The sequence below is a fragment of the Panicum virgatum genome, chromosome 5K (assembly GCF_016808335.1).
Source record: "Panicum virgatum strain AP13 chromosome 5K, P.virgatum_v5, whole genome shotgun sequence".
In the NCBI taxonomy this organism is placed as follows: Eukaryota; Viridiplantae; Streptophyta; class Magnoliopsida; order Poales; family Poaceae; genus Panicum; species Panicum virgatum.
In genome coordinates this window covers 17,301,749-17,329,631 of record NC_053140.1, presented here as the reverse complement: position 1 = coordinate 17,329,631, position 27,883 = coordinate 17,301,749, and the positions used below count along the sequence as shown (strand labels likewise).

General features: G+C 42.1%; 2 protein-coding genes and 1 pseudogene across 5 annotated transcripts; 2 read left to right on the top strand and 1 right to left on the bottom strand.

Moving 5' to 3' along the window:
• The first annotated feature begins 1,384 nt into the window (after positions 1–1,384).
• LOC120706713 (phospholipase D zeta 1-like) lies at positions 1,385–12,900 on the top strand. Of its 3 annotated transcripts, XM_039991424.1 has the most exons (20): positions 1,428–1,894; positions 3,141–3,242; positions 3,677–3,795; positions 3,936–4,077; positions 4,220–4,387; positions 4,474–4,647; positions 5,847–6,086; positions 6,164–6,280; positions 7,426–7,565; positions 7,653–7,802; positions 7,910–8,066; positions 8,138–8,677; positions 9,311–9,421; positions 9,609–9,755; positions 9,827–10,024; positions 10,135–10,236; positions 10,564–10,695; positions 11,853–11,918; positions 12,234–12,295; positions 12,377–12,864. In XM_039991424.1, exons 1-20 carry the CDS (start codon positions 1,655–1,657, stop codon positions 12,624–12,626), a joined length of 3,357 nt encoding a protein of 1,118 aa, XP_039847358.1. In that variant the 5' UTR covers positions 1,428–1,654; the 3' UTR covers positions 12,627–12,864. The 3 variants fall into 3 exon arrangements, with proteins under 3 accessions (XP_039847359.1, XP_039847357.1, XP_039847358.1); XM_039991423.1 differs by having other exon boundaries at positions 1,386–1,894; positions 12,234–12,900; XM_039991425.1 differs by lacking the exons at positions 11,853–11,918; positions 12,234–12,295; positions 12,377–12,864 and having other exon boundaries at positions 1,385–1,894; positions 10,135–10,263; positions 10,564–10,698.
• Positions 12,901–15,009: 2,109 nt separating this feature from the next.
• On the bottom strand, positions 15,010–19,186 carry LOC120706716. 2 transcript variants are annotated; one of them, XM_039991426.1, is made up of 7 exons: positions 18,702–19,186; positions 17,611–17,808; positions 17,225–17,497; positions 16,967–17,069; positions 16,775–16,893; positions 16,368–16,544; positions 15,010–15,985 (listed from the first exon to the last, which is right to left on the bottom strand). In XM_039991426.1, the coding sequence occupies exons 1-7, from the start codon at positions 18,975–18,977 to the stop codon at positions 15,200–15,202; spliced, it is 1,932 nt and encodes a 643-aa protein (XP_039847360.1). In that variant the 5' UTR covers positions 18,978–19,186; the 3' UTR covers positions 15,010–15,199. The 2 variants fall into 2 exon arrangements, with proteins under 2 accessions (XP_039847360.1, XP_039847361.1); XM_039991427.1 differs by having other exon boundaries at positions 18,594–18,729.
• Positions 19,187–22,452: 3,266 nt separating this feature from the next.
• On the top strand, positions 22,453–27,375 carry LOC120706717 (annotated as a pseudogene).
• The last annotated feature ends 508 nt before the right edge of the window (positions 27,376–27,883 follow it).

Below are 27,883 nucleotides of genomic sequence, written 5' to 3'. Positions count from 1 at the left end.
CTTGCAAGGAATGATCTTGGCACCAAACCCCGCATATTCGTGCACGCCTCTGCCCGATCCCCCGCAAAATCCCATCTGTCCAGGTCATTAACATAACATCGTAATCGAGCGCTTAAATTATGTTTGTCTTTTGCTTCTCAACTTGCCTCGTTCTCCACCTCCTCTAAAAGCTGGAGGTCGCTTTCAGGCTGGTTTAAAAAAGACGAACGGAAATCTGAAATCTCTATTTATATTTGCCTTTGTGACCGTAATAGCCTTACCGGAGGTGGGCCAATGTCCGTTTACCTTCATTGGGACCAGCCGGTTCCACGACTCAGCCTGATAAGCTAGCCGTTGGTAGACTAGATTTGAAATGGATCCTGTTTAGAAAAAGGTACAAGGAAAAAAATTCAGAGTTGACTATTTAAATTAGCTCATCACACTCTCAATTTTCCATTTAGAATTGTTTTTTTTTAACACAAATGGCAGGAGCTCTGACTTTTAATTAAAAGAGAAAGAAAGTTTTAAAAGTACACATGACATCATAGCCACGGAAACAAGGGTGGAGAAACACCCTGTCTAGCACTCCACACGACACGACACACAGTAACCTCGCTCACCATTTAGAATTATTTTTGAGCTATCATACCTTATACATGGTACTCTAATTGTGGTCCAACCGGTCCAAGGGTTGGATGTTACATTTACTTTTCTAGTGGACGAGCTGATTAGGAAAAAAGGAACGGCATCCTTAAGTTTCGTTTGGACTACGTACAACTAAAGCATATGATTTATCGTTTGTTTCTTTCCAAAGGCAGCCGGCAAGTACTCTTGCCGAGCATGTTTTAAAAGAGAAACATCTTACAATCCAGTACCAACATCCGCGGAACAAAAGTCATTATTTGTTGTTAGGTGAAAAAAAAGTTTTATTGAGGAGCAACCTGCATTGAAGGCACAAATAACGACAAAATGAGAAAAAGAAGTTTTATTGCGTATTGCTCACGGATTATTCGATGGTAAATATTGAAAATGAGAAATGTTGTGTATCCCTCCCTCCCCTCCGCGATAGGGTATGGAAACGACGATGCTTGAAGTGGCACGCTCACAAGCCTGCCATTTTTCTTCTCCAAAACAATGATACTGACACGTTCACAAATAACGTTTGCTTCCCCCCTTGAGCAAGGAAAAATGCAGGGAATAAATTCGGGTCGCGTTCTCTTCGTTTGTGCCACACAGACACGGGTGCCCGGCGTGCGTGGCGTGTCTAGCAGCCGTGCACGACGTTTGGGGCGCAACGATGGGAAGTGGCCCATGGCACTTGCCACGTCACACCACGTGGCCCACCAAGCCCCTCCATCACGCGGGGGCAAACACGTCCATCTGTCAGTCTACGCACTCCCCCCTCTCCCCTAGCACCCCGGACTCACGAACCTACAGCTTGTTGTGCCATCCAAACCATGCCCCAACCCAAAACCAAAATCAGATCAGGAAGAATTTCGATCGAAAAAGGTGAGAGAAAAAGGCAAAACCAGCCCAAATTTGGCAGAGGCACGTGCGCCGTGCGGCGGCCGTGCACCTACCGGCCATCGATCGGCGCGCCGCCCCCCGAAGCCTTTCCTTCCTCGAGCCGCACTTCGAAACCGAACAGCCCGTATAAAATCCCGCCGGGGAATCTATGACCGGCGACGAGGAGGCGGAGGAGCTCGGGGGCCGCAGGTACTTCAGGATGCCGCCGGAGCCGCCCGAGCCGGAGGGGCTGGCCGCCGCCGCGTCGTCCGCGTCGTTCCGCCTGCCGGAGTCCGCGCGGGTGTTCGACGAGCTGCCGCGGGCCAGGATCGTCGGGGTCTCGCGCCCCGACGCGGGGGACATCACGCCCATGCTGCTCTCGTACACCATCGAGGTCCACTACAAGCAGGTCCGTCCGCGGGGCGCCTCCCTCCTCTTCCCCTGCTCCGGGGGGTTCGTTCGTGAATGCGTGATCCGCCGCTGCGGCTCGTGGCTTGGGTTCGACGCGCGCATGTAGTGTGTAGTGCCCGGCATTTATGCGGTTCGCAATTGCTGCACGATTTGGGCGTTTGTGTGATTTGTTTCTCCTGGGGGGCTCCGACTACATTTTCCTAGGCGATCTCGAAAGGTCCGATTGACCACTTTTGGGGCGTCGGAAAGTCGGCAACTGGGTTGCTCGTTCGGTTCGGAGGTTCTGTCAGTAGCTTGTGGATGAATTCGTGCTGCTCTGATGTGGATGGCAATGTGGGAGTTCTTTTTTCTTATTATCTATATATACTTTGTAAAGGTAGCTTTTCTGTGTGGATTCTGAAGTATCAAATTCTTCTTCCTTTTTTCACAACAACTTTTATGTGCTTGGGCCTTATGGTGGAGGAAACGGTACCAAATGTGCCTGGGATTGTAACAGTGTCAGCGAGTGACTCAATGATTGCATGGGTTTGGTTAAATGCATTTTTATTTATCTGATTGAGTGGTTCAGTAGTCATTGTGTATACCATTTAATGCTAAATAAAAGATTAGGAGTTTGTATAGTCCACTGTCATTAAATATTTTTCTTGGAAAAAGGGGACCCCTCGTTTCATTAAAATGAAAATACGACTGTGCATTAAATATTTCTTAGATCTGCTGTTTTTTGAAGGGTCATGTGCTTATCATGGAATTCATGCAGTCTTTCTTTTAACTCTTTTTGCTATCAAAGGGAGGTAAACTTTTCGTTTTCTGGTAATATCCAGCTGTAATTTGGTGGGGGAATGTCTTGGGACATTTAGTGCAATGTTCTTAGATGACTGGGTGAAATAGTTGAGTGGAGACAGAGAACAGAGCGTGAATTAAGATGCTAGTTCTGGAGCCAATAAACCAAGGAACAAAATCGAAATACCATTGTGCAATTTTTCTGAAACAGCATTTGATATACCCCTTTGCACGGGTTAGGATCAGGTCAAGGCAGTAATAACTAGTACAGCTTGCATCAGAGGAAGATGCACAGCTCATTGCTTGTCCCATCAGTGAATACTGTGAAAAGACCTGATCCGAGTTGGATGGAAAATTTGGAGTTTCCTTTTTCTAATGATCATCAATTGCATTTTTTGCCTCTGCAATTCCCCAAAATATGAATTCTGAATCCATGAAATAATTTTCACTGGTTCTTCTATCAGTTTAGGTGGCATCTATATAAGAAGGCCTCACAAGTGCTATATTTACACTTTGCGTTGAAGAGACGTGCGTTCCTTGAAGAATTCCATGAGAAACAGGAACAGGTTGGTTGTATAGTATTTGTTATTGTTTTGTGCGATACTTGAATCTTTTCTGGTTTACCACTAAATGCTCTTGTTACCGCACATTACAAATACCTGTCATAATGGAAGAACTCATGCACCTTTTTCTTGGCAAAATTATTTATTCTACAACCATTTAAGAGTGGCTTCTGGTTACGTGTGCATTTCACTATGTTTTCTGTCGTTTGACTTGCTTGGGCCAACACATGCAGATTCCTTACAAGATGTTTACTATGCCTTCCAATGATGTAGCTATATATGCAATGCAAGTGTACCTTCTAAATGAGGGCTTTTGCTGATCAACCTGACTATATCCCCTTTTTTACTGTCAATTCTACTTGGCATGATATTATTTTGTGTGAAAGCTTCATTATCAGTGATGAATAATTAAACTAATCTTTATTTTTTAATTCAAGGTCAAAGAATGGCTTCAAAATTTGGGAATCGGGGAGCATATGCCAGTTGTACATGATGATGATGAAGCTGACGATGTGCATGTTCCTTCACAACATGATGAACACTCTATCAAAAATAGGTAATTTGGTGACCTTCTTTACACTGTTCACCTTATATTGAACTAAAAGAGAAACGAAAACTTTAGCAATGATATTGTATCTTATTAGAGCAGCTGGCTTCCCATACATATTCATATGCGCACTTGAACTGTTGTTGCAGAAATGTTCCTTCAAGTGCTGTTTTGCCTGTTATTCGACCAGCACTTGGTCGTCAGCAATCCGTTTCTGATAGTGCAAAGGTTGCCATGCAAGAATACTTGAACCATTTCTTGGGCAACTTGGATATTGTCAACTCAAGAGAGGTAACAAAAGCCCTGTTCTGGACTTGCAGTACAAATCATCATGAGAAGTTTAAATATCACCATATCATTGTGCCTGAATCAGTTGGAAGGCATCATCCTGTTGCTCATTTTCTTTTAGGCCATAACATCTGTGAAAATGCAGGTTTGCAAATTTCTGGAAGTTTCATTGTTATCATTTCTGCCAGAGTATGGGCCTAAGCTAAAGGAAGATTATGTTACAGTAAGGCACTTGCCAAAAATTGAGATGGGCAGTAAAGGAAGATGCTGTTCATCCTGCTGTTTTAGTTTTTGCAGTAGTAACTGGCAAAAGGTACTGAAAATATCTGATGATTTTTTATTTTACTAACATGATGCTGACTTGTATATGAACTGTTTAAATTGATCACTTCTTGATAGGTTTGGGCTGTATTGAAGCCAGGATTCTTGGCTTTACTCCAAGATCCCTTTGATCCTAAGCTTTTGGACATAGTCATCTTTGATGTGTCAGCTTGCTCTGATAGAAATGGAGAAGGACAATCCACTCTAGCATATGAGATAAAGGAACACAATCCATTGCATTTTGGATTTGAGGTATTTCTTTTCTATTTATGAATTATTTGGTCTAGCAGCTTGACATATCAAAACTCGACCTGCGAGGGGCTAGCCGCCCCCCCGAGCATTCTTATAAGGAGACCTTCTAACGCAGGCCGAGAAACCCCCCGAACCCCGGCTCTTTCTGACCTTGGGTCTGGTGCCATTTCCTGGAACCGTTACCCGGGCTGGGACCGTTACCCACTGGGCCGGGAAACCGTGACGCCAGGCCGGGCCAGGCTGACTACACAGCCCAAGCTATCAGGAGCACAGCGAGGGGGTTTTTTTCCCACAGGCGGGGAAATTCGCCCCGGTGGGGGTTTGAACCCCCCACCTGTGGAGTGCCGCCGGTTGCTTCGCACCACTCGGGCTAACAACCTTAGGCAGCTTGACATATCACTTCAACCAAACAACCAACATTGCCAGTGCCACCCCAGACCTAGTTGCTTACATAAGAAATCTCAGCTGTCCTTGGGGTTGGGGATGAGTTTCAGGTAGGACTAGGAGGTGGCTTGTCTAAGTCTAATGGTATGGAGAACTTGATGTTTTGAGACGTTTGTACCTAACCTGCCGTTACAACTTCAACAGAGTTTGATTATTTGCTTTCTACAGTAAGCAAAGCAGACAATTAATAAGTTTTAAGCCACTCAAAGCAACAAGGTGTAACTTGATCAATGTTTTATTAAGCAATACAACAGATGCAAAAGTCCATTATTGACTTATTGTTGAAGTCACACCTTGTTTAAGAGGGATACTACATTTTATCTAGTGTAAGGATCGTCTTGCAATATATGTTGTAAAATGTTTTGGATTATTGATCATACTATTGTAAGTTATATATGACTTGATAATGGGCTGTTGGGCTGCATATATGTGGATGGGCCAGAAGTGTGATGAGTAAATTTGGAGCTCCGGGGGGAAATCTGTACCCTGCCCTGTACTGTAAACCCCGTGGGGGAAAAAACAGACTCGCCCCCGCCCCGAGTGGAGTGGATCACTGCCTCCACAGTGATTTTTGCTATCCATATTGCAAATAACTTGCCCGCATTGTTGTCATAAGAAACTATTTTTGGCAATGCATTTATGCAGCTCAAAAAGAAATATAATAAAATTACCACAAGCTTGTGCTGGCCTCGATTTATCTGATCAAGCAGCATTGTGTTTTGTTCTAGTTTTCTAAATACTGTTGAATGTGTAAGGTATCTTCTGGGAGACGGGCAATAAAATTGAGAACAAGAAGTTCAGCTAAGGTAAAAGATTGGGTTACTGCAATAAATGCTGCTCGGCGGCCACCAGAGGGCTGGTGTCACCCTCACCGTTTTGGTTCATTTGCACCACCTAGGGGCTTGGCTGAAGATGGTAGTGTTGTACAATGGTTCATAGATGGGCGTGCTACATTTGATGCTATTGCTTCTTCCATTGAGGAAGCCAAATCAGAGGTTAGTTACTTAATAAAGTGAGGAAGCCCATTTGACTTCATTGTCATGTCTTGAAGATAATTTAATGCTGAATGCAGATATTTATAACTGACTGGTGGCTGTGCCCAGAATTGTATCTGAGACGTCCTTTTCACTTCCATGGATCATCTAGGCTTGATATTCTTCTGGAATCAAGGGCGAAGCAAGGCGTACAGGTATTTGATTATCATTTTTAATAAGAGAAACTATTAAGACATTGTTCGAATGTGAGCTGTATGATTGGTTTTACAAAACTGTGTTTTTTTCTGTGAGGGTTAGTAATAAAGACTTCAAGCAAATCAGTTAGGATTTAATTTAACAAACATTGTTTGACTTCAAAAGTTTTATTGGATTACTTTTGATGATTTATATTGGTTGTTACATTATCTGAATTTTGGAGGAACTTGCTTTTTTATTCAGGTTTTAGCCTAATCTAAGTGGACAAGTTTTTTTTTTGGTGGTCAAACCTATATCTGCTACTGTCTATAGCCAAGATCCAAACGAGTCGATTTCAGGCATGCTACTGTTAAACATTTGAGGATTAGTTGTATCGTATGATAAATAAACTACTGCTCCATTTTGCAATATAAGACCACGCCATGATTGCACATGGACCAAGGAAACTGAAGATTGATGCAGAAGGAGCAAAAAAGTCAACTTATAATTAGATGTCTGCCCCTTGAAACATACAAATCGAACCTGTTATAAATTGTGGGCATACATTGCAAAATGGAGGGCGTATCCACTGTATGCCTGTGAGGTCATTTCTTAAATCATGTCATGAATGTTGTAATGTTCTGAAAGGCCCTGATACTTTTCAAAAAAAAATTCTACATTGATTTGATGAAACAATATGCACCTCTCCTGCGTATTTGAGGGGGAAAAAGCTATCTACTGTATGGCATGTGGTTGCATGCTCTCTCCCTTCTGACAGTAACATGTTTTGTATCTACTAAGAGAAGATGTGCAATATTGTGATCGAATCATATAAGAATACCGCACTATGTCCTCCAGGAGCTAATCTCACAATGGTTGCTCTCGACGTGAACCTAACAGCATCGTGATGCTCCCAAATATTTTATGTATATTGGAATGCCTAGGGTATAGCTGAGTAAATATTTCTACTTTGTCTACTCTGTTGTTTCTATTTATGCTCCCAAATGCACAGTTCTCTTAAGTTTCATTGCTCAACTAGAAACTGAAAACAGTTTGCTTATCATGAATCATTTTCTGTGAATATTATACTAGAATTAGCTAGATGCTTAATTATCACAGTAATCTGTAAGTCACAATAACTAAGAAATGTGATTTTATTTTGCAGATTTACATTCTTTTGTACAAGGAGGTTTCTCTTGCGTCGAAAATTAACAGCATGTACAGTAAACGAAGGTTACTTAACATTCATGAGAATGTTAAAGTTCTGCGCTACCCTGATCATTTCTCAACTGGCATATATTTATGGTACAATGTGAACTTCTTTGTATATATTTTCTCTGTTAGTAGCAGTTAATTAAATTATTATATTTGACTCTTTGCTATGGCTTGAAGGTCTCACCATGAAAAAATTGTTATCGTTGATAATCAAGTATGCTATATTGGAGGCCTTGATTTGTGCTTTGGTCGTTATGATTCACCTGAGCATAGAGTTGTGGATTTTCCTCCTTCGACATGGCCTGGAAAGGATTACTACAATCCTAGGTAGTTTTCTTGTCCAGACTTTTTTTCAGACTTTATACACACATATGCTTCATGTAAACTCTTTAGCTTGTATATCTTATTGTCGTTATTTTCTAACCTTCTGTAAGAGAATCCGAGCCAAATTCTTGGGAGGATACGATGAAAGATGAGCTTGATCGTACTAAATATCCTCGCATGCCTTGGCATGATGTTCAGTGCGCACTTTATGGTCCAGCATGTAGAGATGTAGCAAGGCATTTTGTTCAGAGATGGAACTATGCAAAGGTCAGTTTACTTGCTTTAGGAGTGTTTTTCATATGCATCATTCCTGAACTTGACAATGTCACCTATGGCAGAGGAATAAAGCACCAAATGAACAAGCAATTCCATTATTGATGCCTCATCATCACATGGTGATTCCTCATTACATGGGTACAAGCAAAGAAACAAATGGGGAAACAGAGAGTAAACAGAACCTCAGCATGGATATTAAAATTGATAGGCTAAACTCTATGAAAACATCAGCATCGTGTCAGGACATTCCATTGCTTTTGCCACATGAACCTGATCACCATGCATTTCCAAATGGAGATTCTGCACTGAACGGTATGAATATCAACAATGGAATTTCAGATCATGCAAATAAAACCAATCGGAACCAGCCACTGCCCAACCGAAAGGCCAAAGTAGATCATTCTTTACAAGATTTACAGATGAAAGGATTTGTGGACAATGTCGGCTCCCCTGAGGTTTCAGTGCCTAAACACTATGACACCTCAAAACCAGATATGCAAAACATAGATAAGGAGTGGTGGGAGACACAAGAACGGGGCGACCAAGTTGCCTCTGTGCTTGATGTTGGAGAAATTGGTCCCCGCGCAGAATGTCGTTGCCAGGTTAGTTAGTTCCGTTTACTGGTGATTGAACTATATAACAATGTTTTGGTGCTGTATTTTTGCATAATGGTATATGATAGTTTACTGATTCAGCTGCCCATAACTTTTTCTCATACTTCATGCAGTTTATAGTTATGCAGTTTAGGCCTTTAGGGTTAGAAGACAGTGTCATGTTTGTTAAAATTGAAGGTGAATGCAGCCTTGCTTCTTTTACCAGCAGAGAAGCAGGCTTGCCGGGACATGTTTTCGCTCGTGTTTGTTGCAATTTTGTTTTGTCTCAAAAGTACAATCTCACCAAGAATTCCACAACATCTTAATGGAAAATCTGAGAGTGGTTCAATTTGTTTACGTAGACCATGTTCCTGTTTTCTATTACATAAAAAAAAAAGAGTATCCATAGACCATAGGCATGAACAGTTCTTGTTTGACACGTGGTAAATCCTTGTCTCAAATTATTACATGCGGCATTTGTTAGAATCAAGTTGGATCTATTGTCCTAGTCTCAAATTGGATTAAAGTGAATCAGAGATGATATGTTTGTCTTATTATCTTGTTTTTATACCAAATAATAACGAAAGTTATATTTGACTGTACCAACTTATATCTAACCAATTAAAAAATTCTTTTATTTAGGTTGTTAGAAGTGTTGGCCCGTGGTCAGCAGGAACAACTCAAATTGAAGGAAGCATCCACAATGCCTATTTTTCTCTCATTGAAAAGGCAGAACATTTTGTTTACATTGAGGTATGTTTTTTTCCTCAGTTTTGCAATTCTAAGTCATAAGATTAAAGCTTCAAAACAACACTTGATATTTGGAACTAGTCGCATTCGTATTTTTGAGAATCAATTGAGACTTGTAGTTTCAACGTGCACGTAATTACAGCATAGACTGACATTCCATCTAAATGTGTCTTTCTGCTGGCCTTTGCAGAATCAGTTTTTCATATCAGGTCTTTCAGGAGATGATACAATTAAGAATCGTGTATTAGAAGCATTATACAGGCGTATACTTAGAGCAGAAAAGGAGAAAAAGCACTTCCGGGTTATTATTGTAATACCACTTTTACCTGGTTTTCAGGTAATGTAAAGTACCAGTTACACAGGTTTTGATGCTTCATGGTGGCTGGGTAGTTACATATTTTGTTTCAGGGTGGCATTGATGATGGTGGAGCTGCATCTGTGAGGGCAATTATGCATTGGCAATACAGAACTATTTGTCGAGGGCCTAATTCAATACTTAAGAATTTATATGATGTAGTTGGCTCAAAGGCACATGATTATATCTCATTTTATGGACTTAGAGCACATGGCAGGCTTGGTGATGGGGGTCCTCTGGTCACCAATCAGGTAAAGTATTTTCTTGTGTGAAGTGTTCTGTGTAGTAGGTCATGGCTTGAGGCAATGGTTGGTTTCTGTACTTTCCTTTCATTCTTTTGCTAACAATTTGAATTTTGCAGATATATGTGCACAGTAAATTGATGATTATAGATGATCGCATTGCATTGATTGGCTCAGCTAACATAAATGATAGAAGCTTACTTGGATCAAGAGATTCCGAGGCATGACTTTCTGAAATTACAACTTAAGTATAATTGCATTCTACTCTTGTAATTATCTTTTTTGGGGGGCACTATTCCTATAATTTGCTGGCCAATAGAGGAATGCACCTAAAGGTTTTACAATTTATATGCTTGACTTTATAGTTTCATACAGACAATAACTGTTGAACTTTAAAAATGAAAATTTTTCTGTTGAAGAGTGTTTTCTTCCATGATCAACTGCAATTAGTGAACATCAAATGACAAGATTAGGTGTTGCTTTGTAATCTTCTCCAGCTCCTGCTAGGCTGCTATTGACAATATGATGCATTTTTACTATTCTTTTAGATTGGTATGATTATTGAAGATAAAGAGGTTGTCAGTTCTATAATGGATGGAAGACCTTGGGAAGCTGGGAAGTTCTCCCTCAGCCTACGACTGTCTCTATGGGCTGAACACCTTGGTCTTCTACCAGGAGAGGTTTGGATTATATATTTCATTTAGCCTTTTACTACCAACTGAGAACTACAATAAGTTTATATGCTGCAGGAGAGAGAATGATTTATAGTTTTTTGTCGATTTGTTTGATTTTTTGGTATTTTCTCAAGCAGTGGCCTGTAGCAGGGGCCCAAGGAGTTTCCTATCTCCTTGCCCTAGCTCCTGCTTCCTAGTTGTTCTAGTCTGGTGGTCTGGTCCTACTCTTTTCTCCTTTTCTTAGAAAGACAATTTGAGTGTGTTCTTCAGGGTGTGCTACAGACCCTTTAACCATGTAACTTTTTTTCTGTTTTGGGGGCTCTTTACCCCCCTTTTCTTCTTAATATATTGATGCGCAGCTCTCCTGCGCGTTCGAGAAAATAATTCTATGCTATTTAAGTTGTGCAATGCCAATGTAGTAGCTTCAACTTCATTGCCTTTTGGCTTCCTGCTATGTTACCCAGATAGTCTCACAATGTGTCTGATATTCTGGTTCCTCGTAAAATCTGGCCTAGCACCTGCCTAGTTTGCTGTTTGAAGCATGCCAAGTCCATCCCAACTGTCACTACCCCAAACCCTAAAGTTCATCGACGGTGTTCAATGCAAAATCAACAATATGCTGTATTTGCACTGTGTGAGCTGAGCTATGCTGCCCCATAGCCTTTCTGCACTTTTCTTTCTACATAGCTCAGTCCACACAGTGCAAATAGGCGGAACACTTCCTCTCTATGTAGAAAGAAAAGTGCAGAAAGGCTATTACCTTGTTGTATCTCCAGTGATGTGTTCAGATGTTGTGTCCAAATAGGCGGAACACATCCTCTCTATGTAGGATGTGTTGTATCTCCAGTGATGGTTCTTCTTCAAGTTGCCCCCGTCTTACTTCTTACCTTGTTTGTAGTAGTGTACACAGTGCAGGTGGATAGAGAGAATAAGTGCCCCCGTCTTACTTCTTACCTTCTTATGGGGAGATACAACACATCCTCTCTACCTATCTGAGCACATCCAACTGAACCAATTCTAACCCTTTAGAACTCTTTCCACACAACTCCTTGTCCTGAAGGACGTTGCATTATGCTTTTGAGTTTTGACAGACATGGAACTACTGCATATACAGTTGGGGCACTTTGTGTTTGATTCCAATAAATGTGCATTCTCTCTTTCAGGTTAGTTGCATTATGGATCCTGTGGATGATTCAGTGTACAAGAACATCTGGATGGCCACTGCCAAGGTGCGTGTAGTAGATATATGGGATCTTGCGGCAGTGTTTTTAAACTAGGCAAGCTGGCATACCTTGTTTGAACTAATTAAAACTATTTGATTATGACTATTCTGGTACTGCACCTGTCCAATGAATGTCTGTGGTTTCATCATCTGATAATTTTCTAGTGTCGAAGTGTCTTTTATGTTTGTAGAATTGCTACATCCTGAGCACTTTTACTTTTTCTAGTGTCGAAGTGTCTTTTATGTTTGTAGAATTGCTACATCCTGAGCACTTTTACTTTTTTTTTATTCCCTCAAAACTGAACAAACTGACACTTGGCAGGTGAACACCATGATCTACCAACAAGTATTCTCATGTGTTCCCAATGATCACATCCATTCTAGGTTAGGCATCTGGAACCTGTCTCCCAGTTTTTCTTCCATTTCGAGAGAGGTTGTGCTCACTGGTCGATCAACATCCTGCAGGAACCAATTTCGGCAAAACTTTGCTCATTGGAAGGAGAAGATCGGACATACGACCATCGACTTGGGTGTTGCCCTAGAGAAACCCGAAACCAAACAAGATAGAGACCTAGCAGATGCCGACCCTACGGAGCAGTTGCAGGCCGTTCGGGGTCACATTGTTTCGTTCCCTTTGGAGTTCATGTGCCAAGAGGATTTGAGACCGTTCTTCAGCGAAAGCGAGTATTATACATCCCCACAAGTTTTCCATTAGTTTTTAACCTCTTTTTGTGAATGTCCACCCGTAGGCTAGTTGTACATGTTATAGGGTTACTATGGTTGTATAGACCTCTATGCCCGGACGAATAGGGAAAAGAATAGCAAAGGAAGAACCATATCCTTGCCAATTTCAAGTAGAGGATATGAGGTCCAAGCTTTGTATAGTTTGTATATGGCAGCTAATTCGGGCAAGAGATGTTAGACTAATAGATTGTTTTGTTCTCGATGCAAAATAAAAGCCAGTTGAAATCGAAGCTGCTGCCTTTGTACATGCACCATTGGCATATTTTCTTGCACTTTGCTGTGATATTCTGTTTCTACGAGGTCATGGTACCTTGTTTCATCCGATCACCGTATATGCAACTGATACATTACTACCTTATTAAGAAACAAAAAAAAAAGATTCTGTGGCGCAATATTGTTACCGGCTGTTGGGGAGAACTGGGCATTGCCATTAGACGTAGAATGCAGTTGTGTTGATTCGTAATATTGGTTTGGGCGCATGAAGACTTTATTTTAAATTGCAGATTTACAGTTATTCGCAAATTCATTTTAGAAGGTTATTAAGCAAAAAAAAATCTTCTATATTCATTCACCTGGGAGAGAAGCATTTTTTTAAAACTCTGTCGGTGAGGGTGAGTAATTCATCTGCACCTAAGAAAAATATTATATAAGTGCGATAATAATAAAATATAAAAAAGGAAAAGTTGGAATAGTATGCTAGCGGGCCAAGCTCAGGTCCTTGGGCCCGTCTCATTCCGAATACCGGCCCACGGAAGGAGAGCGCTCTCAGCCGTTCGCCCGCGTTGGGGATCTTCTCTATTATTAGTACCACACCGTGAGCCGAAGCGACGTGCTGGTTGGCGGAGGTCTATAAGGTCGGGTCGGGAGGCTGGCGGGAGAGTTCACCGTCCATGTCGGGGGGTGAAAGGCGGCCCGTTGATGATCGTATAGAGACTGACGTGCCGTGCCGACACCCAAACTGAACACACCGCCAAGGTGCGCGCGATGTCCCGCCCCTACTTAGGGTGGGCTCGCGCGCCAATTTTTGGAAGGCCCTGCTACCCTCTGGGAAACGGGGCCTACACCACAGCTGCACACAGCATTTGTTTTCCCAAGAGTTTCGTATTTGCTTTCATCGCGACTAGAGAATAATAATTATACACAAAAGCAACAATACTTTAATAGAACCCCAAAAATAGCTTTTAATTTCACAAACGGTCAATGATACTACAGAACTAGGACAACAGCGATCCGAGAATCCGTGGGACGCAAGCTGCAGAGGCGAGCAATCCATAAGAATCCGTGGGCCGCAAGCTGCAGAGGCGAGCACGAAGAAGAATCCGTGGGCCGCAAGCTGCAGAGGCGAGCACGAAGCACAGAGGGCACACAACCGACGGATTTGGCCCGCGCGGCCGCGCCCATGGCCGACGCACGCGGCGGCGCGGCCGGCAGGGAGAAGCCGAGCTGCGCCGGCCGCGGGCCAGCGGCCCTCGTCCTCCCCACCAGCGGCCCTCCTCGGTGGCCGAGCTCCCGCGCCATCCCTCCCCTCAGTGGCCGCGCTGGGAGCTCCGAGCTCGGCGGCGGGCCTCCCTCCCCGGCCCCGGCGACGGCAAGCTCCCTTCACGGCCATGGCGGGTCCACACCGGCGCCCCCTTCCCTCCTCTCCCTCGCGGACATGGCGGGCCGCCGGATTCGCCTGGGGCCATGTTGGCGGCGGTCGAGAGCTCGGATCTCGGCGGCGGCGAAAGCTCCGAGCTCGAAGGCAGGCCTCCCTCCTCGGCCATGGAGACGGCGAGTTCCCTCCGCGGCCATGGCGGGTCCACGCCGGCGCCCCCTCCCTCCTTTTCCTCGCGGCCATGGCGGGCTGCCGGATCTGCCTGGGACCATGTTGGCGGCGGTCGAGGCCCGTGCAGGGCCTACAGCGGCGGCGGTGGTCGAGGCCCGTGCGGGCCATGGAGTCCTCCCGACAGCCCTCCCGCGCCGGCCTTCCTCCTCCCGACGGCGCATGAAGGCGGCCTTCCTCCTCCCCGGCGGCGCTGGGCCCCACCAGACGGCGAGGGAAGGCGTTGCGGCAAAACCACGAGCGACGTCGCGCGTCTCTCTCGAGGGGGGGTGGACCCAGCGGGCCCACGGCGCAGTCGAGGCGGCGCGGACGCAGCACACGCGCGCGACGATTCCACAGCCCGCGTCGACGCGTGTCACTCTGTGGACAGCCAAGCGCGCCCAGGCTTCGCACCCCACGGCGTATATGATATAGTGTATAAGCACCGTAAGGCTTCTGTGCAAACATGAGAGAAGGTAATTAATTCTTTTTGTCTAAGCACCTGATTTTTAATTGCCTTGCAAACAATTTCGGTATCAGAATCCAATCGGCATAAACTGTAAACCAGTCGAGAATGACTCAAAAAGGTATTTAATTTTCAATCCTGATTTCCTTTACATTTACACATCACACTCGCATGACACTATCTAAAATCCTTTGCTCACGGGCCAGGAGGGCAGCACCTCTTGTATATCGCAATGTCAGATAATGGCTAATGACAGCTAGCAGGGAGTATTGTACAGTTATGATGTATATAGGTCATTTGTGCCTTCATATTGCTGCACAGTAGAACCTGTACAAGGGTTGTCCTCATCCCTTGCAAACTTCTCAATGAGTATTTCCATCATTTTCTTGTACATTGGCATGTAATGATCATTGATCATGGTATTCGATAGTCGGATCTTGCTGTAAAGATCTCTAGGGGTCTCGAATATTCCAACAGAGCACTCATCAGCAGCAACTGGATCATCTGGATCGGCATCTGTTGGAGGCATGGCAACCATGTGCATGATTCGACCAGGAGGGTAGAATTGCTGCTTCTCCAAACTATCTGATGAGAACGACTGCCTATCCTCAACATTCTTTAGGACAGCACTTTCCTCCTCCATTATTTCCTTGGCTGCAGCTGCCTCTTCCTCTCGAGTCCGTGCCTCCACTTCCACCTGCCGATCCAAGTCCTTCTCGTACTCGTACCACAACTCACCTTCTGTTATTTCTTCTTCGGCATGCTCCTGAGAGGTTTCATGCTCACTCAAAAGAGCCTCTTCTTCATCTGCTTCCTCACGAACGGAAACACTGGCTGCGCTATACTGCAGCTCTTCTATAGTTTTGTTGCCATGTTGGTCTACAATGAAGGATTCTGACTCCACTGTAGATGTTACATGGGTTTCTGTTGTCATATCATCCTTTGAACCTGCAGTAACTACACCTACACCTCGTCGACGTGCACCAATGCATGACCATGAGGAAAATGCTGACCGACTTCTAGCAACAGCCTGTGCAACATTCTGTGCTTGTTTCATGACAACCTGCAATGGAATATTTGATAAGAATGCTGTAATAATACCTTGGGTTTGGTGGATAAATTTTCAAAAGAGTAACCAGACACCTAAATATCATGAAATGCACATCTTTCATGCAACGAATATTTGAACAGTATCCTTCAGCACTTGTGTTTTGATCGGTCAGGAGCAGAAGAATGTCAAGACTTTATTCAGTTTATGGAACAACCATATCCAAATTAAATGTTGCGTAACACAATTCTTAATCTGACATGAGGAAGCCAATAAGGTGCAAGCATCACCACAGAATCACACTTTTCCTAACAATTAAATATCATGAACCATACAGCAATGCAATCTGTAATTAATCTATACAATACAGTTTGCCAGCTTCTGGTCAAATATTTACCTGGGTTTTGCTTGAAACAGGGCGCAGAAATGCTCCTGCACCTGCAACCCTCTCTCTGGCGCCAGAAAACGATTGCAAGCGAGTTCCTAAGGCAGTGGCTGAGCGGTACACGACATTTAGGAAACGTGTCTGCTGTATTTGATCCCTCAAATCATTCAACCATGACGATGCTGTTACCTGGATGGTAGGTAAGACATGAGGACTGAGGCAGAAGTGACATGAGGACTGAGGTAGAAGTGAAATTCCTTGCTACTAAGCTTTTGAAGAAATCAACCACTGTGTCATATTTACTGGTATATAAGGTGCATTCAAATGAAGCACAAATATATCATATTTCCCTCCAGAGATATGAACAGTATTCAGGGCAACAAATCTCATGCAGATTTGTAAAGGCGAAATGGAGCTACCTCAGAACGGAGGTCATCAATAGATGCTGTTGATACAGTGGGAACCAGATCAGCTCCATTGACAATCGTGGTAACAAAATGCTTGCCTGATTCTGCTAATTCCCATGTCATGCAAGAAGCTGGCCACAAAAAAATGGAACTGTTAGTAGATCCTGACTTGATGTATGTTGAACAGAATAACAGTTGGCGTACCTGGTGCAAACGCAACACAAGTTGTTGAAGAAAACTCCGTGTGCTCTCTGAGGATGTAGGTTAGTAATGCAGCAGTGCCACCACCCAATGAATGGCCAACAATCTAAGAGAAAATCAGTAATTCAAGTGAAAAAACAGTCGTGGAAGATTATTGTGTCAAATTATGCAACAACGACATCATACCATAACTCAGATTTTGAGAACATGACTAGCTATGAACAGTGTGAACCATAAAATGAAAAAAAAATGAATATGCACCTTGATTTGGTAATCTGGGCACTGTCTGACTGCTTCACGGAGGCATGGTGTTACACTTCTTGCAATCCAGCGGGCTGCTGCCACCATCCCACAGTGTGCATAGCCTAACACCAGTTTGCTGACACCACCTTCATCTAAAAGTGAGAGGTGAAATGGTACCACAGCCCCAGTAGCAGCAGTCAGAGTATCTTTCATGCTATGCGTCCCTCGAATCAAAACAAGAAAGGATTTGGTGCACTCATCACGTAGAATTGTATGAGCAGGCTTCAAAATCTGTAAAAGTAGGACGATTGTTGGAAATTGGAAAGTGAAATACATACCAACTAAATTCACATTATCACTAGCAACAAATCATGCCTTTACAATAGCAAACAGTACTTACTCACCCCCGCCTTTGGTTCCTCAATGAGAACATCCTCTTGGGAAAACCCAGCTAATTCCCGAAACACAGGAAATGGTTTCTTAGAGAAAAGAAAGCAAAGGTCAATCAATTGTCGCAAAACAATCAGCTCTTCCATGATTTCAGGCCCTTTCAGTTCAATGCAATTGCTTCCAGCATATATACTGGCGACATGCAAATTACCCTGAAAAGTAATGCCAATTACAGTGAATTATTAGGTGCATACTCAATAATCAGGATTTGTCATCAAAGACGTTACAATGAATAATACACAATCTATATCACACTTTAATAAACTGGGGAAGTAGTTAAATCAGCTATGCATCCTTCAAAAGGAACATATGGCATAATCACAGCCATCCTAACAGTTCTCTCAGGGCTAAACATGTCCTAATCAGCTCAGATACATCATCAGAAAAGGCAAATTTACTAACAAAAAACACACTGGAAGCATAAAAGGGTACAATAGGGGTGAAAATTGAAGAAAAAAAAAAGAACTTGGAGCCAAAATATCTGCAAATTGTAATTCACCAGCAATATAAAACCAATTCTACCTTAACATAACCAGCACTACATCATGACACTAGAATCGGGAGATTTGCAAAAATGGGACTGCAAACATTGGCCTTTGCAGTTTTGCCATTGACCCCACATTTCATAGGCACAGATGGTCCCACCGTGTCATTCACTGGGAGTGGCAAATTCACGAGTGGTCAGTGTTTGCAGTCCTAATATTGCAATTTTTTCCACTAGAATCAGTCCCTAACTCGACCATAAAACCCACAGACTTGCATCTCCAAAGTTGTAATTCTTATCGGCAGGGACCAACAAGCACCATTTCACCAACCTTTGCCCCATCTCAATACTTCCTACCAAACCCTACAAGCTTATAGCCCAAACCTATTTCCAACGAGCAGCGCAGTATGCTATTGGAAAATACAATTCGAGCAAAGGAACTAACTACCATACCAGATCCAAAGCGCAAACTTAAGCCAAATTCGAAATGAAGCCGCGTCCTTTCCCCCAAGCGGCACGAAACCAGATGATTGGTCAGCGAGGACTATCCCAACCCCTGACCTGTCGGCGCATGAGGTATTTGATCCCGAAGGCGAGGTCCCCGATGGGCCACTTGCCGAGCGTCTCCGAGTAGGTGAACCGCAGCGTCTCCGCGAGCGTGCCGACCGCCTCGATCCACGTCGCCGGCGGCTGCGCCGGCCGCCGAGGCGCGTGCCCCCTCCGCCGCTTCCCCGCCCCTCCGCCGACGGAGACGTCCTCGCCGGCCAGCCGCCGGCTCAGCACGAAGTACAGCACCATGGCCGCGCCCACCGCCGTCGCCATCGCCGCCGTCCCCATGGCCGCCCGACGGCGGCGGCGGCGGGATCCCGAGCCCCGAGCGGCGCGTCGAGGGGCCTCTCTCTGGCTCTGTACGACGAAACTTTCCTCGCAGGGGCTGAAATGGAAATTCTCGCTCCGGTTTCTTCCCCGCTGCGGACGCGAGGGGAAGAAATGGGTTGGGGTTTGGGTTGCTTCGCCGCGTCAGCTGATGCCTAACCAATGAGCCGATTTGTTAAGCTTTCCCAATTAAGGCTAACCGACTAGTAGATCGATCTAGGTGTCCTACCCACTGTTCCATGCTCCAATACTCCTCCATAGCTAACGTCTACGCTAAATCCGGATATGCTTTGCATCCGGACGAATATTTCTGAGCATATTTTCCTTTCAGTGTTCTATGCGCGTGATTGCTACACGTTTTATGTATTTTTATTAGAAAGAAATCAGTCGAAGCGGCATTGGTGCCATCGTCGTGGCAGAGCAAAAAAAGGGTTGACGGGCCATTCAGTCGATGAAGGAACAGTTGACAGAAAACGTCTCAAAAATATATTATCCCAAACATATAAATTTAATCGCTTGTAATCATGTAAAATGGAATTTTCAAATGGCACATGAATTTTAAGAGATATCACATGGGTTTCAATGTAGACGCAATAAACTACTTCTCCGTTTTAGTTTTTAAAATAATGGTCGTTTTAATTTTCATACATTTATATAGCCATATAGATTTTACTCTATATATAAATTAAATATACATCTAGCTATGTAGCAAAAGTTATATACTAGAAAAACGAAAACGATATATAACTTAAGATGAATGGAGTATATACACAAATAATGGCGGAGTTTTGGCTGATGTCGCTACATTTTGTATGCGTACATTATTCTTTGCCTTGTCACGCTGCAATGTAGATAAGCTAGTTGCATGCTTCATATGTTTGCATCATTCATCAAATGTGTCTAAAATTAATGCAATACTCCTTTAGAAATCCAAAAGCCAAGTAAAAACAGGTCCACGAGTGCCTTCTTTCTTGTCAAATAGCTACGAATATACCTACGGTCCAAAACTTCAGATTCTTAGGGCAAATGCCACCTCCACTTCTGTCATAGTCGCAAGTCGCAAAATAACAATTATTTGTAGTGGCTAGTTGACTTTATCTTCTTGGTTCTTTTTCATTACTCGGATAAAATTTTAACATTAGCATACGTGGTATAGTTAGATTTTAAGGTGGGGTAAATATACTAATTGTTTGGTCCCATGAACTCCCCTATGGGATTTTATTTCTTTTTTTTTTCTTTGATGAAACAGGTCGACAGACAGCTTTGATGTCCGGTATGTATTGGTAGAGAAAAGATGCGAGATTTTGTTTCTCTCACAAGTTTCATTTTGATCACTAATTAGGACATCAAGTTTCGTCTTTTATTCAACAAAAGTCTCTTAAGTCTATAGAATTTATATTCGAAAAAGGTTGTGTCCCCCAGATCCCTCATCCGTTTATATATTATATATAAGAAAAGGTAAAAAAAGGAAATTACACTACCTCTCGCATTCTTAATTGGACCGAAGGAAATTGGTGTCCTAAGAGAAAGAGACAGAGGTACTGACCATAAGTGAGGACAAGAAGAAAGTGAACTCATGAGGATGTGCCCCTTTTCAGTGTAGTGGATGGATTCATCATAGATACAGAGTGGAAGACCTTTGTACTCTTTCTGTTATTTTTTTTTAAAAAATGAGACTTTGATCATTTTGTAGGCAGATTTATGGTTTAAAACTATACTACTTTTACCATAGTTTGTTTTGCTAAAATAGTAGATAGTATCGAGTGGACAACGATTTAGTTGAGTTAACGGATGTGGTGTTCCAATGAAAAAACCGGGATAGTTTGACCAACATAAGTTTTTTTTATAAAGAAAATATAGTAAAAGAAAACGTTAGCTCCCATACTGAATTGGAACTTACGCCTGCATATGTGTTCGGATATAAGAAATCTAACCAACTGAGCCTAGTCAACATAATTGTATAGCAACTTATGTTTTTGTCATATATTTAACAACCATATGGTTTCGACAAATTGAAAGGACGACTAACAGTTAGACTGTGCTATGGAGAATCAGAGAGACCGAATAGTCCCTAAATTGGCGACTCCTTTAATCATGTTTCAAGTAAAATTTTGTTCTTTTTTTTAGGGGAAGTAAAATTTTGTGATGTTTGCTTGCAACCGGAGAGACTACAGTATTTCTTCATCATTGTTGAAAGAAAAAAGTCCCATTTACCTCCTATACTATGGGCCGAGTTTACATTTCCACCTTAAACTCGAAAACTGGGTATTTTGCCTCCTCGAATTCGCAAAACCGGATATATGACCTTTTTGGGTGGTTTTTGTTAGTGATTTCCTTTTCTTCTTTTATGTTTATTTTAGATGAATCTTTAGAAAATCATAGTAAATCAAAAAAATTATAAAATGGAAAATTAAATTCTATTAGACTCCACAAGGGTGGATCTATGCATCGAACATATTGTATTTTAAGTTTTTAATATATAATTTTTTGTAATTAATTCATATCTACACCTTCCTTAGTCTAATTATGGTAAAAAATTTATGGTGAGCTAATAATTATGTTCTTAAGTTGCAGTAAACATTTCATGATCATTGGATCATTTATTCATGATTCCTTAGTCTACATCTTCCTTAGTCTAATTATGGTAAAAATTTTATGGTGAGTTTATATTCACGTTGCATTTGAGAGGGGGTGTTAGAGTATAATAGTCAAGGGTAGTTTAGTCTTTTCCTATTCTAGGGTTTGGGTGACTAAATAGTCTGGTATAGATTGGAAATAAACTCATGAATCTATAACTCTGGCATACACGATCCAATGAACATGAAATGTTTACTACAGCTCGATCATTTAATATTAGACCACCATAAAAATTTCACTATAATTAGACCACAGAAAATGTAGATATAAATTAATTATAGAAAATATATATCTAAAATTTAAAATACATTTTTTACTAAATTATATCATATCATATCATATCATATGTTTACTGCATAGACGTACTCACATGGAGTCCAACAAAATCTGATTTTCTATTTTATATTTTTTTTGTGATTTACTATAATTTTTCAAATATTTATTCAAAATAAAAATAAAAGAAAAAGAGAAAAACCACTAAGAAAAACCGCCCAGAGAGGTTATATGTTCGGTTTCGCGAGTTTGAGGAGGCAAAATACCTGATTGATTTTTAAATTTAAGGTAGTAACATAAACTCGATCTATTGTTCGGGAAGGTAAATAGAAATTTTTTTCTTGCTGAAAATTCGGCCCTGGGTTTCGGCCCATGATGTTCCAGTTCTATATTAGTCTCTGTTAGTGTGGGCTCAGATGGGACGGTGGGAGGAGAGAGATGGGCTGGCTCGGCCCAAAATGAACAATTACTCCACGCTGGGCCCGGTGTCACGCGGCCTTTCCCAGACGGGAAGAAAGTAAGAAACCCAATCGAGCACAACAGACAGGAGCTAGGGGCACACCAGCCACCTCTGCGCCCCCCGTTCGTCCGCCGCACCGCACGTCTGGAGTGGGCGGGTGCGGGCAACGTAGACTGCTCCGGGGTGTGCTGTCTCTGCTCCAACAAAGGTAGAGGGAGCGGCCTGCTGGCAGTCGAGCGCCCGGGATGTTCTGAGCATCGGAGAAAATCTTCAGGTAATGCAGCGTTGTTCTTTTTGTGTGTATCCTAGCATAGTAGCATAGCTGATTTCTCAACCTATTTGGATGCGTTTTGATTCCTTGTGTGTGTGTGCACTGCGTACCCAAACTGAATTCGATAATTGAGATTTAACGGTACACTTGAGCATCTTTGCAGCAATTCTATTCGATCACTGTGAGAATTAATTTTCTCTGTCCGATGATAAGAGTATTAGCTAATTCTGTTATATGTGGAGTTTTCTTGTGGACTAGAGAGCTATTCGGGCACTCGATGGGATGGCCTCGTTGGCATTATAATGACAACGGCAGTGGAATATTTCATGTTTTCCCAGCATTTCCAAGAAAAACATGAGCTGAGAAGCTCAATTGTATAAGCTTCTAGCGCCTTCCTGGCTGCAGCGGTGGTTTGCTAGAGAACTTCTGTATTCTGTCCTTTATTTCTTCTAATGTTTTGTTTCCGGAGGTAGTGTTGGGATCAAAGTCAATGACGACATTGGTCACTACTTCCAAACCAAAAAGGGTTTACGTCAAGGCGACCCAATGTCACCAATCTTATTCAACATCATCGCGGATATGCTTGCCATTTTAATTAAAAGGGCAAAGGATGATGGTCAGATAAGAGGGGTCATCCCACATCTGGTAGAGGATGGATTGTCCAAATAGCAATATGCAGATGGCACCATCCTCTTCATGGATCATGATTTGGACCAAGCCAAAAACATGAAATTATTATTGACTGTTTTTGAGCAATTATCTGGTCTGAAAATAAACTTTCACAAAAGTGAAATCTTTTGCTATGGTAAAGCGAAAGAATTTGAGGATGAATATATCGAGCTCTTTGGTTGCAACACAGGAGAATACCCTTTCAGATATTTAGGGATCCCAATGCATCATAGAAAACTCCAAAATATTGATTGGAGGAGGATCGAAGAGCGTTTCGAGAAGAAGCTCTCATGTTGGAAGGCTAAGCACTTGTCGTATGGAGGTAGATTAATCCTTATAAACTCGGTGCTTAGCAGTTTACCCATGTTTATGATGTCCTTTTTTGAGATACCAAAGGACGTACTGAAGAAACTTGATCAATATCCATCAAGATTCTTTTGGCAAGGTTATAAAGATAAAAAAAATACCGCCTAGCAAAATGGGACATCATTTGCCGTCCTAAGGATCAAGGAGGTCTTGGCATTATAGACATTGATCTTCGGAACAAAGCCTTATTAAGCAAATGGATAATAAATTTGCTTAATGGTGAAGGGATGTGGCAAACATTGGTTAGGAATAAATACCTAAGCTCCAAATCTCTATCGCATGTTGACACCAAACAGGGCGACTCTCATTTCTGGAGAGGGCTCATGAAAATAAAAAACGAGGTCCTAGCTAATGGTTCTTTCCAAATAAAGGATGGAACACAACACGGTTTTGGGAGGATACATGGGCATCAAACTAGCCATTCAAAGATATCTACCCCACTATATACAACATCGCTCACCATCCGCATGATACGGTGGCAAAAGTCATGAATTCAACATCGTTGAACATCTCTTTTAGAAGAGCGTTGGTAGATGAAAAATTGGATGAATGGCTAAGACTAGTAGCACAAGTCTCCAACTTTAATTTGACTCAAGGAAGGGATACTTTTAGCTGGCACTTAACCAAGAGCGGACAATTTACGGTTCGCTCGATGTACCTTCATCTAGCTAACCATAACTTCCCTTTCCGACATAAATTTATTTGGAAACTTAAAGTTCCACTAAAAATTAAGATCTTCCTTTGGTATCTGCAAAAGGGGGTTCTTTTAACCAAGGATAATCTTCGAAGGAAAAACTGGAAGAGCAGTTAAAAGTGTAGTTATTGCAATTGTAACGAAACAATCAAACACCTCTTTTTCGATTGCCAACATGCCAAGGTAATCTGGAGGACTGTCTAAGTTGCTACTGGTTTAACCCCACCTAGATCGGTAACCCACATGCTTGGGAATTGGCTTCAAAATTTTAATGCACAAGAGGCCTTTACTATTCTAACAGGGACAGCGGCTCTATGTTGGGCAATATGGCGTTGTCGAAATGATATTATCTTTGACAACGTTAAACATTCATCCTTTATGCAGGTTATTTTCAGGGGGACCTACTGGCTACGATTTTGGTCAATATTGCAGCATAAGGAGACGACAAAGGATCTGTTCATGAAGATCAGCACTTCTTTGGAGATAATAGCCTTAGAAATGTTTGCGAGTCATAGATGGAAGTATAATAATAGACTTTGTCAGGCTTAATTTTTTTTGGTTCTCCTGCTATTCCAGCTTTTGAAGCTGGAAAAATTGTAATAATTGAAGGCTGTGTACGTTAAACCGTAGAGGCCGGAAAATTCCATTATCTAAAAAATTTCTTCTAATGTATCTTGGCAGCTGTCCTGCCGCCAATTATAGAAAATACCTTCCATGCATGTTCCAACGCCAAAGTTTAAAGCTATACTTTTGCATTGGTGCAGGTATTTTTATCTTACACAATCTCTTTAGGGTTGGAACTTTGGTGACCAAGTTTCCATTAGTACACAGTGCAATATCTTGCCTTTCTTTTTCACACGTGTATCTGCCTTTAGTTTAAAAACTAGTTTGGTTGTCATCTTTTCATGATTATTTGGAGCTTGCTCGGACCTCAAATTTCTCTTTGTTTTGCTAATGACCAGATGTGAAGGATTGATGCTCTCGTCAAAGATCCTGCAAGGCTATAATTGATTTCAAGCGCTAGCTTCTTAATTCTCATATGTTGAACTATGCTCCTCTATGCTAAGAAGTCATTTAAGAAGATGTATCCTGTTGCAAAGAATTATTTTGGAGGTCTGCTCCAAGCACATTCATTTTCAGGTTATGTTCCAACTTTTGCTTTTTCAGATCATCTTGAAATCAAGGGCCGCTCTAAGCCTCTAACTCACCCTTTTATGCATTTTTAAACAGTTCCTGATCTTGTCAATCCTCCGAGATCCTCAAACACAGCTTCTAGATATGCTATTCCGTTCAAGGCTCGTTCATTTACACAATGTTCCCTTGGAGGATGTTCAGCTGACCCAGAGATTGTGATTGCTATGGGAAGTAATGTGGGTGATAGAGTCAATACATTTGACAGGGCATTGCAGCTGATGAAAAGCTCGGGCTTGAGCATCACTAGGCATGCCAATCTCTATGAGACTGCCCCTGCTTATGTGACCAATCAGTCACGGTTTCTTAATTCTGCCATTCGGGGCACAACTAGGCCCCGTCCTCATGAGCTTCTTAAAAAGCTAAAGGAAATTGAGAAGGATATAGGACGCACTAGTGGAATAAGGTATGGACCGAGGCCTATTGATCTAGACATACTTCTATATGGTAACTCCAAGATTAATAGTGAGACTCTAATTGTGCCACATGAGCGCATCCATGAGAGGCCATTTGTTTTAGCACCTCTTGTAGACCTTCTAGGTGCTTCTGGTGAAGATGGTATCGAAACAAGCTGGCACTCTCTTTCGAAATGCAGTGGTGGTTTCTTTGAATTATGGAATAAACTTGGGGGTGAATCTATCATTGGTACAGAAACTATTAAAAGGATATTACCTGTTGGGAATCGTTTGTTGGATTGGTGTGAGAGAACTCTCATCATGGGGGGTCCTTAATCTAACACCAGATAGCTTTAGTGATGGAGGTAAGTTTCAACAAGTGGAAACTGCCATTTCTCAGGCCAAGTTATTAATCTCAGAAGGTGCTGATATAATTGATATTGGGGCTCAATCTACCAGGCCCTTTGCAAAGAGATTATCTCCAAACGAAGAACTTGAGAGATTGGTTCCTGTTCTGGATGAGATTATGAAAATTCCCGAGATGGAGGGAAAGTTGCTCTCAGTGGATACCTTCTATGCAGAAGTTGCTAGTGAAGCTGTCAAAAGAGGAGCTCACATGATCAATGATGTATCTGGTGGACTGCTTGACCCCAAAATTCTTAAAGTTGCTGCTGAACTCAGAGTTCCGTATGTTGCAATGCATATGAGGGGAGATCCATCAAGTCATGAACTATGCAAAGTGAACAAAATTTACATTATGATGATGTCTACAAGGAAGTTGCTTCTGAGTTATATGCACAGGTGAGAGAAGCAGAGTTATCTGGGATTCCATTGTGGAGGATAGTTCTAGATCCAGGCATTGGGTTCTCCAAGAAATCCAAACATAACCTTGAAGTAATTATGGGATTGGAATCTATTAGGAGGGAGATGGGTAAAATAAGTATAGGTGCTTCACATGTGCCAATATTACTGTACTGGGACCCTCGAGGAAGAGATTTTTGGGTGAAATATGCAACCGTGCCAATCCAGTTGAGAGAGATGCTGCCACTGTGGCAGCTGTGACAGCTGGGATTTTGAACGGTGCCAACATAGTAAGGGTCCATAATGCTGGATATGGCGCAGATGCTGCAAAGGTTTGTGATGCATTGCATAAGGGAGGAAGATGGGAAGACTGAACCACCTGATCAAATAGATACCAAACTCTGATTTTATACAATAAAATGGTGATGCAGGATAGTTACTCTGTTGCTCAATTGGATTCTCATATTATATCATTTGTGGAGTGTCGTTCTTGTAATAAACCAGGGATGACGTTTTTCTTGTGTCATCTCCTTTCTAAACTCTTCAATGAAGCATGGGTTCAACTCAAATCACTTGGAAATAGTAGTCAAGGAATAATGTTGCAAAAGCTGTTAGTAATTACAGATTCATACCCCTTCTGGTTCTATTTAGATGATTTCATATAACATTTCTTTCCAATTTAATAACATCAGAAGGATTTACATTTCAGAATTTCAAATTGTCGACAAGTTTGATTTGCGTCCATCTTTTCTAGTTCAGACATATTTGATAGCTTGGGTTTGTACCTTCTTGCTTGCTTCTCCTTGTAACTTCGTATTTGCAATTTATTTTCTGGAATATGCAGGAGAGCTACCCATCATTGTGTTAGAGAAAGTGTATTTGCATTTTTGTATTCCCCATGAGGAAACCTCATGTTTTGCAAGTGCTGTATGACATGCATAATCTCAAGACTTGGGCTATTTACCTGGTTTCTGAGGGTAACTACGAAATATAAATATTTTCCAGGTACCTCTACTTTTCATTCTGAATCGCTTTGGATCGCATTTTTAACTCTTAAAGAAACTCCGTTGGTATCTCCTAGTCTTTGTTGTCTGTGTCCACTGTTGAAAT